At 47.9% G+C, this 12,644-nt stretch overlaps 1 protein-coding gene across 4 annotated transcripts in view; it reads left to right on the forward strand.

Moving 5' to 3' along the window:
- The first annotated feature begins 402 nt into the window (after positions 1-402).
- LOC138758884 (scaffold attachment factor B1-like) overlaps positions 403-12,644 on the forward strand; it is an 80,488-nt gene continuing 68,246 nt past the window's right edge. The window contains exons 1-3 of one of the 4 annotated variants that reach the window (XM_069928416.1): positions 403-649; positions 4,997-5,093; positions 5,280-5,341. In XM_069928416.1, coding sequence (XP_069784517.1) covers positions 500-649; positions 4,997-5,093; positions 5,280-5,341 — 309 coding nt within the window. In that variant the 5' untranslated portion in view covers positions 403-499. Of the gene's footprint in view, positions 650-4,996; positions 5,094-5,279; positions 5,342-7,195; positions 7,292-12,644 lie in introns of those variants that run through there. The other 3 variants (XM_069928417.1, XM_069928418.1, XM_069928419.1) reach the window with 3 other exon arrangements.

Consider the following 12,644-nt stretch of genomic DNA (forward strand, 5'->3'; position numbering starts at 1 on the left):
GTTCTCCTCAGCCCTCCTGTCATCTCCCCCATCACTCATCTGATTCTTCCTCTTCAACCCTTCCACCTAGACTACAGTCAGACTCCCCCCCCCCCCCGGCTCAGACCCGAAACCTTGGTGGCCTTGACCTCCTCTGGATGCAGCGTTGCCCACAGATTTCTGAGGGCCCCGTCGCGTGTCTGTCGCGCATTCGACCTGGTGCCGGCAGCACCCTTCGGATGCCGGCCAGCACATGCACCTCCCCCGCTGCCAGCTGTTTACAACATCCGCACCCGGCCGTTAATCGACCCAGGGGCGACGAGTGGCCAGGGGCGACGACTGGCCAGAGCCGACGCGTGCGCAGCGCTGGCGGCCCGCACAGCAACGCTGGATTGTCACGTGATCCCGCACGCGCGCTGGCGCCGCGGTGACGTCTGGCCCGATACGACGCCCGCGCGTAAGAGGTTGCGAGGGAGCGCCATCTTGTTGAATTTGTGATCGCGCTGTTTTTTTGAGCACAATGGCGGACGAAAGTGGTGTCGTCAAGTCAGCTATCGAAGGGGGACTGCGGATCACCGAACTCAGAGTCGTGGATTTGAAGGCAGAACTGAAGAGGAGAAGCCTCGATATTAGTGGCAACAAAAGCGTTCTGATTGAGCGTCTGCGGCTGGTATGGCGGATGGTGGGGGGTGGGGGGAGAGGGAGGAGGCTGAGGGGAAGGGCGAAGGGTGAAAACGGGTGAAGTGAGCGTTGAGACGAGGCTGAGGGGGTAGAGGAAGGATGTTGAGGGGGGTAGAAGATGGCGGGGCAGAGGGAGGAGAGGATGGCGGGGCAGAGGGAGGAGAGGATGGCGGGGCAGAGGGAGGAGAGGATGGCGGGGCAGAGGGAGGAGAGGATGGCGGGGCAGAGGGAGGAGAGGATGGGGGGCAGAGGGAGGAGAGGATGGGGGGCAGAGGGAGGAGAGGATGGGGGGCAGAGGGAGGAGAGGATGGGGGCAGAGGGAGGAGAGGGTGGCGGGGCAGAGGGAGGAGAGGGTGGCGGGGCAGAGGGAGGAGAGGGTGGCGGGGCAGAGGGTGGAGAGGGTGGCGGGGCAGAGGGTGGAGAGGGTGGCGGGGCAGAGGGAGGAGAGGATGGGGGGCAGAGGGAGGAGAGGATGGGGGGCAGAGGGAGGAGAGGATGGGGGCAGAGGGAGGAGAGGGTGGCGGGGCAGAGGGAGGAGAGGGTGGCGGGGCAGAGGGAGGAGAGGGTGGCGGGGCAGAGGGAGGAGAGGGTGGCGGGGCAGAGGGAGGAGAGGGTGGCGGGGCAGAGGGAGGAGAGGGTGGCGGGGCAGAGGGTGGAGAGGGTGGCGGGGCAGAGGGTGGAGAGGGTGGCGGGGCAGAGGGAGGAGAGGGTGGCGGGGCAGAGGGAGGAGAGGGTGGCGGGGCAGAGGGAGGAGAGGGTGGCGGGGCAGAGGGAGGAGAGGGTGGCGGGGCAGAGGGTGGAGAGGGTGGCGGGGCAGAGGGTGGAGAGGGTGGCGGGGCAGAGGGTGGAGAGGGTGGCGGGGCAGAGGGTGGAGAGGGTGGCGGGGCAGAGGGTGGAGAGGGTGGCGGGGCAGAGGGTGGAGAGGGTGGCGGGGCAGAGGGTGGAGAGGGTGGCGGGGCAGAGGGTGGAGAGGGTGGCGGGGCAGAGGGAGGAGAGGGTGGCGGGGCAGAGGGAGGAGAGGGTGGCGGGGCAGAGGGAGGAGAGGGTGGCGGGGCAGAGGGAGGAGAGGGTGGCGGGGCAGAGGGAGGAGAGGGTGGCGGGGCAGAGGGAGGAGAGGGTGGCGGGGCAGAGGGAGGAGAGGGTGGCGGGGCAGAGGGAGGAGAGGGTGGCGGGGCAGAGGGAGGAGAGGGTGGCGGGGCAGAGGGAGGAGAGGGTGGCGGGGCAGAGGGAGGAGAGGGTGGCGGGGCAGAGGGAGGAGAGGGTGGCGGGGCAGAGGGAGGAGAGGGTGGCGGGGCAGAGGGAGGAGAGGGTGGCGGGGCAGAGGGAGGAGAGGGTGGCGGGGCAGAGGGAGGAGAGGGTGGCGGGGCAGAGGGAGGAGAGGGTGGCGGGGCAGAGGGAGGAGAGGGTGGCGGGGCAGAGGGAGGAGAGGGTGGCGGGGCAGAGGGAGGAGAGGGTGGCGGGGCAGAGGGAGGAGAGGGTGGCGGGGCAGAGGGAGGAGAGGGTGGCGGGGCAGAGGGAGGAGAGGGTGGCGGGGCAGAGGGAGGAGAGGGTGGCGGGGCAGAGGGAGGAGAGGGTGGCGGGGCAGAGGGAGGAGAGGGTGGCGGGGCAGAGGGAGGAGAGGGTGGCGGGGCAGAGGGAGGAGAGGGTGGCGGGGCAGAGGGAGGAGAGGGTGGCGGGGCAGAGGGAGGAGAGGGTGGCGGGGCAGAGGGAGGAGAGGGTGGCGGGGCAGAGGGAGGAGAGGGTGGCGGGGCAGAGGGAGGAGAGGGTGGCGGGGCAGAGGGAGGAGAGGGTGGCGGGGCAGAGGGAGGAGAGGGTGGCGGGGCAGAGGGAGGAGAGGGTGGCGGGGCAGAGGGAGGAGAGGGTGGCGGGGCAGAGGGAGGAGAGGGTGGCGGGGCAGAGGGTGGAGAGGGTGGCGGGGCAGAGGGTGGAGAGGGTGGCGGGGCAGAGGGTGGCGGGGCGGAGGGTGGAGAGGGTGGCGGGGCGGAGGGTGGAGAGGGTGGCGGGGCAGAGGGAGGAGAGGGTGGCGGGGCAGAGGGAGGAGAGGGTGGCGGGGCAGAGGGAGGAGAGGGTGGCGGGGCAGAGGGAGGAGAGGGTGGCGGGGCAGAGGGAGGAGAGGGTGGCGGGGCAGAGGGAGGAGAGGGTGGCGGGGCAGAGGGAGGAGAGGGTGGCGGGGCAGAGGGAGGAGAGGGTGGCGGGGCAGAGGGAGGAGAGGGTGGCGGGGCAGAGGGTGGAGAGGGTGGCGGGGCAGAGGGTGGAGAGGGTGGCGGGGCAGAGGGTGGCGGGGCAGAGGGTGGAGAGGGTGGCGGGGCAGAGGGTGGAGAGGGTGGCGGGGCAGAGGGTGGAGAGGGTGGCGGGGCAGAGGGTGGAGAGGGTGGCGGGGCAGAGGGTGGAGAGGGTGGCGGGGCAGAGGGAGGAGAGGGTGGCGGGGCAGAGGGAGGAGAGGGTGGCGGGGCAGAGGGAGGAGAGGGTGGCGGGGCAGAGGGAGGAGAGGGTGGCGGGGCAGAGGGAGGAGAGGGTGGCGGGGCAGAGGGAGGAGAGGGTGGCGGGGCAGAGGGAGGAGAGGGTGGCGGGGCAGAGGGAGGAGAGGGTGGCGGGGCAGAGGGAGGTGAGGGTGGCGGGGCAGAGGGAGGAGAGGGTGGCGGGGCAGAGGGAGGAGAGGGTGGCGGGGCAGAGGGAGGAGAGGGTGGCGGGGCAGAGGGAGGAGAGGGTGGCGGGGCAGAGGGAGGAGAGGGTGGCGGGGCAGAGGGAGGAGAGGGTGGCGGGGCAGAGGGAGGAGAGGGTGGCGGGGCAGAGGGAGGAGAGGGTGGCGGGGCTGAGGGTGGCGGGGCAGAGGGAGGCTGAGGGGGGCAGGGGCTGTCTTGCACAATAGTTTGTTGGCATTATCTTCTCTAAAGACTATAGTGCTGTGATGTCTTCTTTAACTAATATTGCAATCTACTTCTTTTCCCACCATTCTTATCACACCATTCTTATCTATGGAACCCCAGAGCATTGAGCCGCTGTTCTGGTCCTTCTTCAACCACATCTAGTTCATGGCTATATAATCCCATTTTGTAGGGTTTTTGCATTAAGATGGGTAAACTTTGTTGTGTTTATTTTACCTTGAAACTTGACTTCTGTCATCCTGTACTGCTTCAATGAACTTCCTTTACCTTCATCATTATGCCCTTTTGAATATTTTTATTAATGTTGAAATTTCACATCCAAAAATGCGGAGAACATTAAAAATTCAAATAGATGCACTTAATTCATATCATTTTCATCTAACGTCTTCCACATTTTAATCAAACAGATTATATTGATATTGTTGAAAAAAAAGGAAAGTCTAAATCAACTATGAAGAAAGAAGCTGTTTTGCCAAAAACAAAACCCAGAATTCTTATCAGAAATACAAATGACCTCTTTAGTCAACATTTCTACCTTCACAAGGAAATCAAAGATTATAAAAGTAATTCAAAAAGAGTCCCAATGTATATAAATTGCTCAGTATTGTGCATCTGGTGCAAACAAAAGATGGCTTTAGATGTAGAGAAAGCCTTTGATAGATTGGGGTGGGATCTTTTTTATTTAAAGTGCTGGAAAATTGTGGACTATGACAAACATTAATTGGCTTAGAGCTCTATATTTTGAGCCTTAAGCTAAAGTAATAACTAATGGTCAAATTTCATCAGCATTTCCACTATCCAGATCTTGCAGTTGAGGTTGTCCATTATCTCTAGCTCTTTTCCTCCTGGCTATTGAACTGTTAACCGAATCCATCTATCTATATCCAGACATAAAGGGTTTCTGGATCAATCAGGAAGAATATAAAATCAATTTATTTGCTTCTTATATATCTGATAGAACCAGTTACAAAATTTGTAATTTCATTACAAAAATTGCAGTCTAAATTGGAAGAATTTGGTATTATATCAGGTTATAAAGTCATTTGGGACAAGAACGAAGAGATGCCACTTGTGGGTGGGAATTATGAAATAGTTAAGAGAAATTCTCAATTTAAGTGGCTGCTCAATAGGTTTAAATATTTAGGTATCAAGGTAGATAACAACCTGTGCCTGAGCCCTGGCGCCTGGCTGCATTTTGCTCATACCTTGACAAAGGGCTCAGACCTGAAACGTTTGCTTACACTTTACTTTGTTAGGACACTGTGACCTGCTGATTTTTCTACAATACTTTTGTGTATTGAGCAAACTGAAATCTGATACATGGGATCATTTTCAATTGTAACTAATTCCCTTCTTTGAAAATGATGCCACACAACACTTATGACCTCATCACAAGTTAATATCTGCAGATTTTTGTGCTTTATTTCCAAGTTAATGATTTGTTTCTTTAGGTAATACAAGAGGAAGGAGGAAATCCTGATGAAATTTCAGTCACTCCAGACACCCCAAACAGTAGAACATCAAAGAGAATTGGACAAGGTATGAAAGGTGAATTTTTTTTTGGTTTAGTTTGGTTGTTGAATTGAAATTGTGGGTGATTTGTCACCTTGAGTTAGACACATTTGAGCCAGCCCATCTGGCAGCAGTCTTCAAATAGTATATAGCCAGTTTCCAAGAAGTAATATTTTATCTTGGAAAACAAAAATGTAACATTCATCTGGCTTTGTCTAATAGGGCACAAAACTGAAGACGGGGAGACGGAAGATTCTGCAGAAGATGATTCTGCTGGAAAGCAGGTGAGTTTTATGCGAAAACACAATCTGCTGGAAGAACTTAGCAGGTGAAGCAGCATCATTGGGAGTAAAGAATGGTCATTCTTTCAGGTCAAAACCCTTCATCGGGACACTTGTAATATTGATCACAAATAGGTACGGTATAAAAGGATAATGCAGATGGTCAAAAAAAAATCAGCATGAACATGGTGGGCAAAGAGAGAAGTTTCACAATTTTGCCTCTGATCTCTTGTTTAATTGTTTTGTATCTAATTCTAATTTTCCACGAGTTTTGTAAGACACATTGGTAAATACTAATGAGTTAAAATACTTTCCCTGGCTAACAGGGTGACGTGCTCCAGAGCAGAGTTGAGCAAAAAAATGTCAATTGTGTAATTTTGGTCACAATTATTGTGTATGGTTGTTTGTGCAGCAAACAATGACTTCAAATTGCCATTGGCTTTTGAGTTGAGAAATAGATTTCAAATACATTTCTTCAGAATAGTAGATGTGATAGTTTGAAATGTTTTATTGCTCACTCTGATTCGTAAGGGACTAAGAATACACAATTTTGCCTTTCTTCTATCCAGAAAGGTAGACATAATCCCTGTTTCCTTTCCTCCTCGCCAAACCAAACCTCCATCCTTCTTCACTTAACTTTCAGACTCTATCCTCTGCAGTCATATTATTTTGAATGTTCCTCCACCTAGGTGCTATTATTGTGCACTTTGAAATCTGTTCTTTCTCGCCCTTCTGATGCTAAAAGCAATTTCAAATCATTGGGGAAATTGGCCATTTTTTTGGTGGAGAATTGGAAAGATGCATATCCTAAATCTGTCCTTGCTCTATTCTGATGTTCAAAGTGTAGGCATGATGTCAGTTGCAGTTTCCGTAAAGCCTTTAAAAGCTGCAGTAAGATTTCCTTTCTGATTTACTCAAACCATTTTGCAACAATTGTCAATAAGTGATTTACCTTCACGATTTCTTGAATCCTTATTTTGACGATGCTGGCCCTCCCTATCCACATTTAACATTTAATGGTGCACTTTAATTTAAAAAAAATCAAAGTGCCTAATTTGTGCCATTTTCTGCCACTTTTTGTTTTTTCAATCAATAACCAACCACACTTTGATTCTCATTGCATCTGCCTTTTAGCCCATTTTTGTATCAGGTTTTGCATGTCAGAAAACCTGAGTACATCACACTCATTTCTTACTGGCAGACAAAGTGAACAAAAATCATAAGGGCTTCTACAGATATAGTAAGAGAAAAAGGATAGTAGGGGGACAGAAACGTCCTCTGAAGATCAGTAAAGTAGATGAAGGAAAGGACAATGATGTATACAAGACCATGGGAGTTGAGTCAGGAAGGTTAAGCTGCTTGGTGTTCCTGGTGAGGTAGTAAATTGGATTAGACATTGGCTTTGTGGGAGAAGCCAGAAAATGGTAATGGATGGTTGCCTCTCTGACTGGAGGCCTGTGGCCAGTGTGTGCCTCAAGGATCAGTGCTGGGTCCATTGTTATTTGTCATCGATGATAATGTGGTAAATTGGATCAGCATGTTTGCAGATGACACAATGATTTGAGATGTTGCGGACAGTGAGGAAGGCTTTCAAAGCTGTAGAGGGATCTGGACCAGCTGGAAAAATTAACTACTGAATGGCAGGTGGAATTTCATGCAGACAAATGTAAGGTGTTGCACTTTGGAAGGAAAAACCATATAGGACGCATGGTAAATGATGCTGAAAAATATAGATATCTGCAGATAGGACACATAATTTTCTGAATGTGATGTCACAGGTAGATAGGGTCATAAAAGGAGCTTTTGACACATTGGCCTTCATAAATCAAGGTGAGACCAAGTTTGGAGTATTGTGTGCAGTTTTGGGCACCTAACTAGAGGAAGGATAGAACTACAAAGATTTACAAGGATATTGCTGGGACTTGAAAAACTGTTACAGGGGAAAATTAACAAGTAAGGGGAGATCTGATGGAGGTATTCAAAATTCTGATGGGTATAGCAAATGTAAACAAACTTTTTTAGCTGTGATAGGTGAGATTAAAAACTGGAGGACATGGGTAAACTCTCATCTTCAACTACTTCAGTTAACCATATCACTTTACCAGTTTTATTTTTTAATTTCACAAGTAAAGATATATATCTATATCTGAATTAATAGTCGCATTTCTTTCATGCAGCATATTTTACAGCACCCCAACCAACATTTTCCAGATGGCTGTATAAACCTTGTCCTCTGGTTTTGTACTTTACCACATCACTTAATCTGAGAAAGTCTTTATATTTTTTATCTCTAGCCTGCTTCAATATTATGACTTTTTTTGATATTTTATTTTCAAGACTCGTGCAAATCCAAGCAAACAATAGAGTACATTTTCCTTCCGCACAATATAATCCCCTCTCTCTTCCCTTATTCCCTCCCCTCCCTTCTCCCATAACAGAATTACATAAGAAAAATAACATCAATAGATTATTCTTGACCTAAAACAAGCTTGCTTTCACCTTAAAAGAAAAATGGACTTGGGCAGCTGCTGAACAATTTCCAATATGGTTTGAAGGAAATGTGGGATAAGTGTTGGAGAGAGAGGTTGCATATGTTCACAAATAGAACATTGACCAGTTTGAGCAGGTCCCACGTGCATCCCCTTCTGCTTAATACTGAGAATTGTTTTGGCAGGACTGATCACTGTTAAACTCCAGAGAATATGAACATCTTAATTTTTATTGAAATGGTGTGTTTATTCTGACACCATTACACTGGAATGGTGTTTGAAATGGCAGTGCTGACTGGAGCTGCTGTAACGCCAGTGCTGCTGCAGACCCAGGGGAGTGGAGTCCAACTCCGGTCAGCTCTGTACAGGCTTTAAATGGCCTGTAAATTAAGCCAATAGTAGTTTTAAAAATACTGCATCTGTGGGGTCTGGCCCAAAATGGCAGTGCCTATGATTGGCAACAGCCACGAGGGGTTACAGACCAGGGAAGCAGAGGACTGGCACAAGGCACCAGAAACAAGACCAACCCTTGTGCAGAGAAGATGACCCATAGGATGATGACCATAGCAGCGGACCAGTGAAGGGCTCTGAGGCTGAACAACACACAGGTGGGCTGTTGTTGACTCGTGGTGAGGAACCCATGAAGGCTATGGGCAACTGTGGATAAGGGATTCACACCAGGCTGTGAACTGCTAGAGACTTGCTGAAGGAGTACCTCAGGTATTGGAACTGGTATACAAGAGGGTGCCAAGGACACTGAAGGGTTCCTATTGTGTCAGAGGTTTTGATCTGGAACTCTTGCTACTGATGGTTTGGACTGGACTCTGCATGGCTGCAAGGGTTGCACGAGCGCTGCAGGTGAATCCATGGACACGGTGACTGGGGAGACTCTCTTTTGTTTCTCTTTCTCTAAGAGATGCTTCAGGCAATTTTTGCCGATGGCAAATCTGTCTGCTGGAACCTTTTGTAATATTGTACTGTCTTTATTACATGACAATAAATTAAATCTTGAAATATTTACAAACTTGCGATGTTGGCGTGATAGGCAAAACCTCCATTGAATTAAGAAAGTAGATGTGGTTTTGGGTTGGAAGATCCAAAATTATGTCCAGCAAGGATAAATGAAGAATCATATAAATCCGCTAGTCCAAGGGTGCTCTGGAGTTGAATGATTCAGCTGTAACCCCAAATGGTCATGAGTGGGAAGATTATTTGCAAATAGTTTTTTGTATATAGCACTTTCAGTGCCTTGGCTGATGATGGAAGGTAATTAACTTAAATGGTCTTGTCCTGCTTTTTGTGAACAGGACAAATTTGTTGAATTTTCCACTTTGTCAACCCAGGGTTGTAACTGCATTGAAGAGTTTTGGAAAGTGGTGCATCTTTAGTACTTGAGATGTCTGATGTTATTTGATTTTTAAATGGTGACCGTGTCATCTTAAGCAAATATGCACCTGGAGCTGATGCTCTAATTGTTTAATTGCCTATCTTCATTTATTCACTTACCACTAGATCATAATGTTTTTGATGGTGTTTCTGTGTTGCAACATGGCCTTATTTGCTCATTGTTTTCAGGTAACCTAGTGCTCTCCTGTGTATTTATTAAATCAGTGCTGTTTTCCTGGCTTGATTGTTGTGACAGGATAGAATAAAATTCAGCTGCTAATAATGGCCCATAGGGCCTCGTGTAGGCTTAGTTTGGTGCCACCTGATCTATTCCAGCTCTATTAAATTTATTCCAATGGAAAAGATTACTGGTGTGAAGGCAGGACTTTGCATGTGCAAGCAATTTGATGGTCATGTCCTGCCTGCTTGTTCTATCATTGCATGTTGAATAAAGACCATAGCAAGGAAGTTTTGGTTTGTAAGCCATTTCAAGTAGAGCTAACCTGGCAGTTTTATCCACTGACAAAAGGCAAAGGAGGAAAAACCCAACACCCAACCCCAACCAACCAATTTTCCCCTGCAGCCGCTGCAACCGTGTCTGCCTGTCCCGCATCGGACTTGTCAGCCACAAACGAGCCTGCAGCTGACGTGGACTTTTACCCCCTCCATAAATCTTCGTCCGCGAAGCCAAGCCAAAGGTAAGGTATTCATGGTTAAGTAGTGAACTGGATTCGACAATAGCTGAATGGGAGAAGCCAGAGAGTGGTGGTGGTGAATGATTGCTTCTCAGTTCTTTGGCTTGGCTTCGCGGACGAAGATTTATGGAGGGGGTAAAAAGTCCACGTCAGCTGCAGGCTCGTTTGTGGCTGACAAGTCCGATGCGGGACAGGCAGACACGATTGCAGCGGTTGCAAGGGAAAATTGGTTGGTTGGGGTTGGGTGTTGGGTTTTTCTTCCTTTGCCTTTTGTCAGTGAGGTGGGCTCTGCGGTCTTCTTCAAAGGAGGTTGCTGCCCGCCAAACTGTGAGGCGCCAAGATGCACGGTTTGAGGCGTTATCAGCCCACTGGCGGTGGTCAATGTGGCAGGCACCAAGAGATTTCTTTAGGCAGTCCTTGTACCTTTTCTTTGGTGCACCTCTGTCACGGTGGCCAGTGGAGAGCTCGCCATATAACACGATCTTGGGAAGGCGATGGTCCTCCATTCTGGAGACGTGACCCATCCAGCGCAGCTGGATCTTCAGCAGCGTGGACTCGATGCTGTCGACCTCTGCCATCTCGAGTACTTCGACGTTAGGGGTGTAAGCGCTCCAATGGATGTTGAGGATGGAGCAGAGACAACGCTGGTGGAAGCGTTCTAGGAGCCGTAGGTGGTGCCGGTAGAGGACCCATGATTCGGAGCCGAACAGGAGTGTGGGTATGACAACGGCTCTGTATACGCTTATCTTTGTGAGGTTTTTCAGTTGGTTGTTTTTCCAGACTCTTTTGTGTAGTCTTCCAAAGGCGCTATTTGCCTTGGCGAGTCTGTTGTCTATCTCATTGTCGATCCTTGCATCTGATGAAATGGTGCAGCCGAGATAGGTAAACTGGTTGACCGTTTTGAGTTTTGTGTGCCCGATGGAGATGTGGGGGGGCTGGTAGTCATGGTGGGGAGCTGGCTGATGGAGGACCTCAGTTTTCTTCAGGCTGACTTCCGGGCCAAACATTTTGGCAGTTTCCGCAAAGCAGGACGTCAAGCGCTGAAGAGCTGGCTCTTCAGCTTCTCAGTTGGAGGCCTGTAATTAATAGTGTGCCTCAGGGATCATTGCAAGGACCATTGTTGTTAGTCATCTGTATCAGTGATCTGGATGATAATGTGGTAAATTGGAATAGTAAATTTCACATGACACTAAGATTGGAGGTGTTGTGGACAATGAAAAAGGCTTTAAAAGCTTGTAGAGGGATTTGGTCTAACTGGTAAAATGAACTGAAAAATGGCAGATGAAATTTAATGGAGTCAAGTGTGAGGTGTTGGAGGTGACTAATTGTTGTTTAGATCTATTATTAGATAAATTTCTGAATATAGTAACTGGACTAAAATGGCAAAACAGTTATTAATGTTAATGAAATAAATGAATTTAGTTGATATATGGAGGAGATTAAATCCTAAGGAGAAAAACTTTTGATATGTTTCTTATTCTAGAATAGACTTATTTTTAATATCAGCACAATTGCAAAGTTGTGTTATATCTGTTGAATATCAAAGTAGAATATTATCCAGTCATTCTCTTTTGTTAATAACATGTACAGGTTCAGAAAAGATAGATGCCACATATTAATGGAGATTTAATTCTTTATTGTTAAAAAATTTTGAATGTTGTAATTTTGAGATCAAATGCAGCAATTTTTGAATGTAAATACAGATTCAGTTCATTTTAGGAGATGCTTTAAAAGCATATTTAAGAGGACAAGTTATTAGTTTTATATCTAAAATTAAGAAACAGCATTCTTTTGAAGTTAATAAATTAGAAAGGGAGAGAGAACTTTTAAAAAGATTTGCAACAGAATTCAACAGAGACTAAAAAGGTTAATATGAAATTACAGTATAATTCATTACAAACATAAGTTTGAGAAGTTGTTACAGAGAACTAAACAGAGATATGAATTAGGGGAAAGGGCCGACAAGCCTTTAGCTTGGCAATTAAACAGGTTTCAAGAACAATAAATTCTATGAGAAAGAATTCAATGATTACATATAAACCTCATGAGATAAATTATGCGTTCAGGGAATCTTATGTGAAATTATATACTTCTGAATCAGATAAAGATTAATTTAAAATTGATAATTTCTTTTCCGACCTTAATTTACTTTCTTTAAGTAATCAGGATATTAATGAATTGGAAGCCTCTTTTCCTTAGAGAGATTATAGAAGCACTTCAATTATAGAAGTCTCCAGGTGAAGATGAATTTACATCTGAGTTTTATATAAAAAAATTTCAAGATTTATTAATGGAAATATTGGAACAAGTGAGGAGGTTCATTCTTTTCCAGATTCTTTTTCTCTGGCAATTATCACAGTTATTCTTAAAAAGATAGAGATCCTTTGAAAACTGGATCTTGTATACCTATTTCATTGTTAAATGTTGTTAAATAGACTGGCAAATATATACCAACTTTGGTTCATTTAGACTAATCTGGATTTATTAAAAATGGTTACTCTGCAGATAACATTGTGAAACTGATTTCTTTGATCCATATTTCTCAGGAGGAATCCAACCTGCCAATGGTTATATCGTCAGATGCTGAAAAGGCATTCTATAGAATATTGGAAAAATTTAAATTTGGACCTGTATTTATTGGTTGGATTAAGGCTTTATATAAAAAAACCTATTGCTAGAGTTGTGACGAATGGGCAGACATCTTTTCCATTTACATTGGAAAGATCTACTAGACAA

The sequence above is a fragment of the Narcine bancroftii genome, chromosome 3 (assembly GCF_036971445.1).
Source record: "Narcine bancroftii isolate sNarBan1 chromosome 3, sNarBan1.hap1, whole genome shotgun sequence".
Lineage (NCBI taxonomy): Eukaryota > Metazoa > Chordata > Chondrichthyes > Torpediniformes > Narcinidae > Narcine > Narcine bancroftii.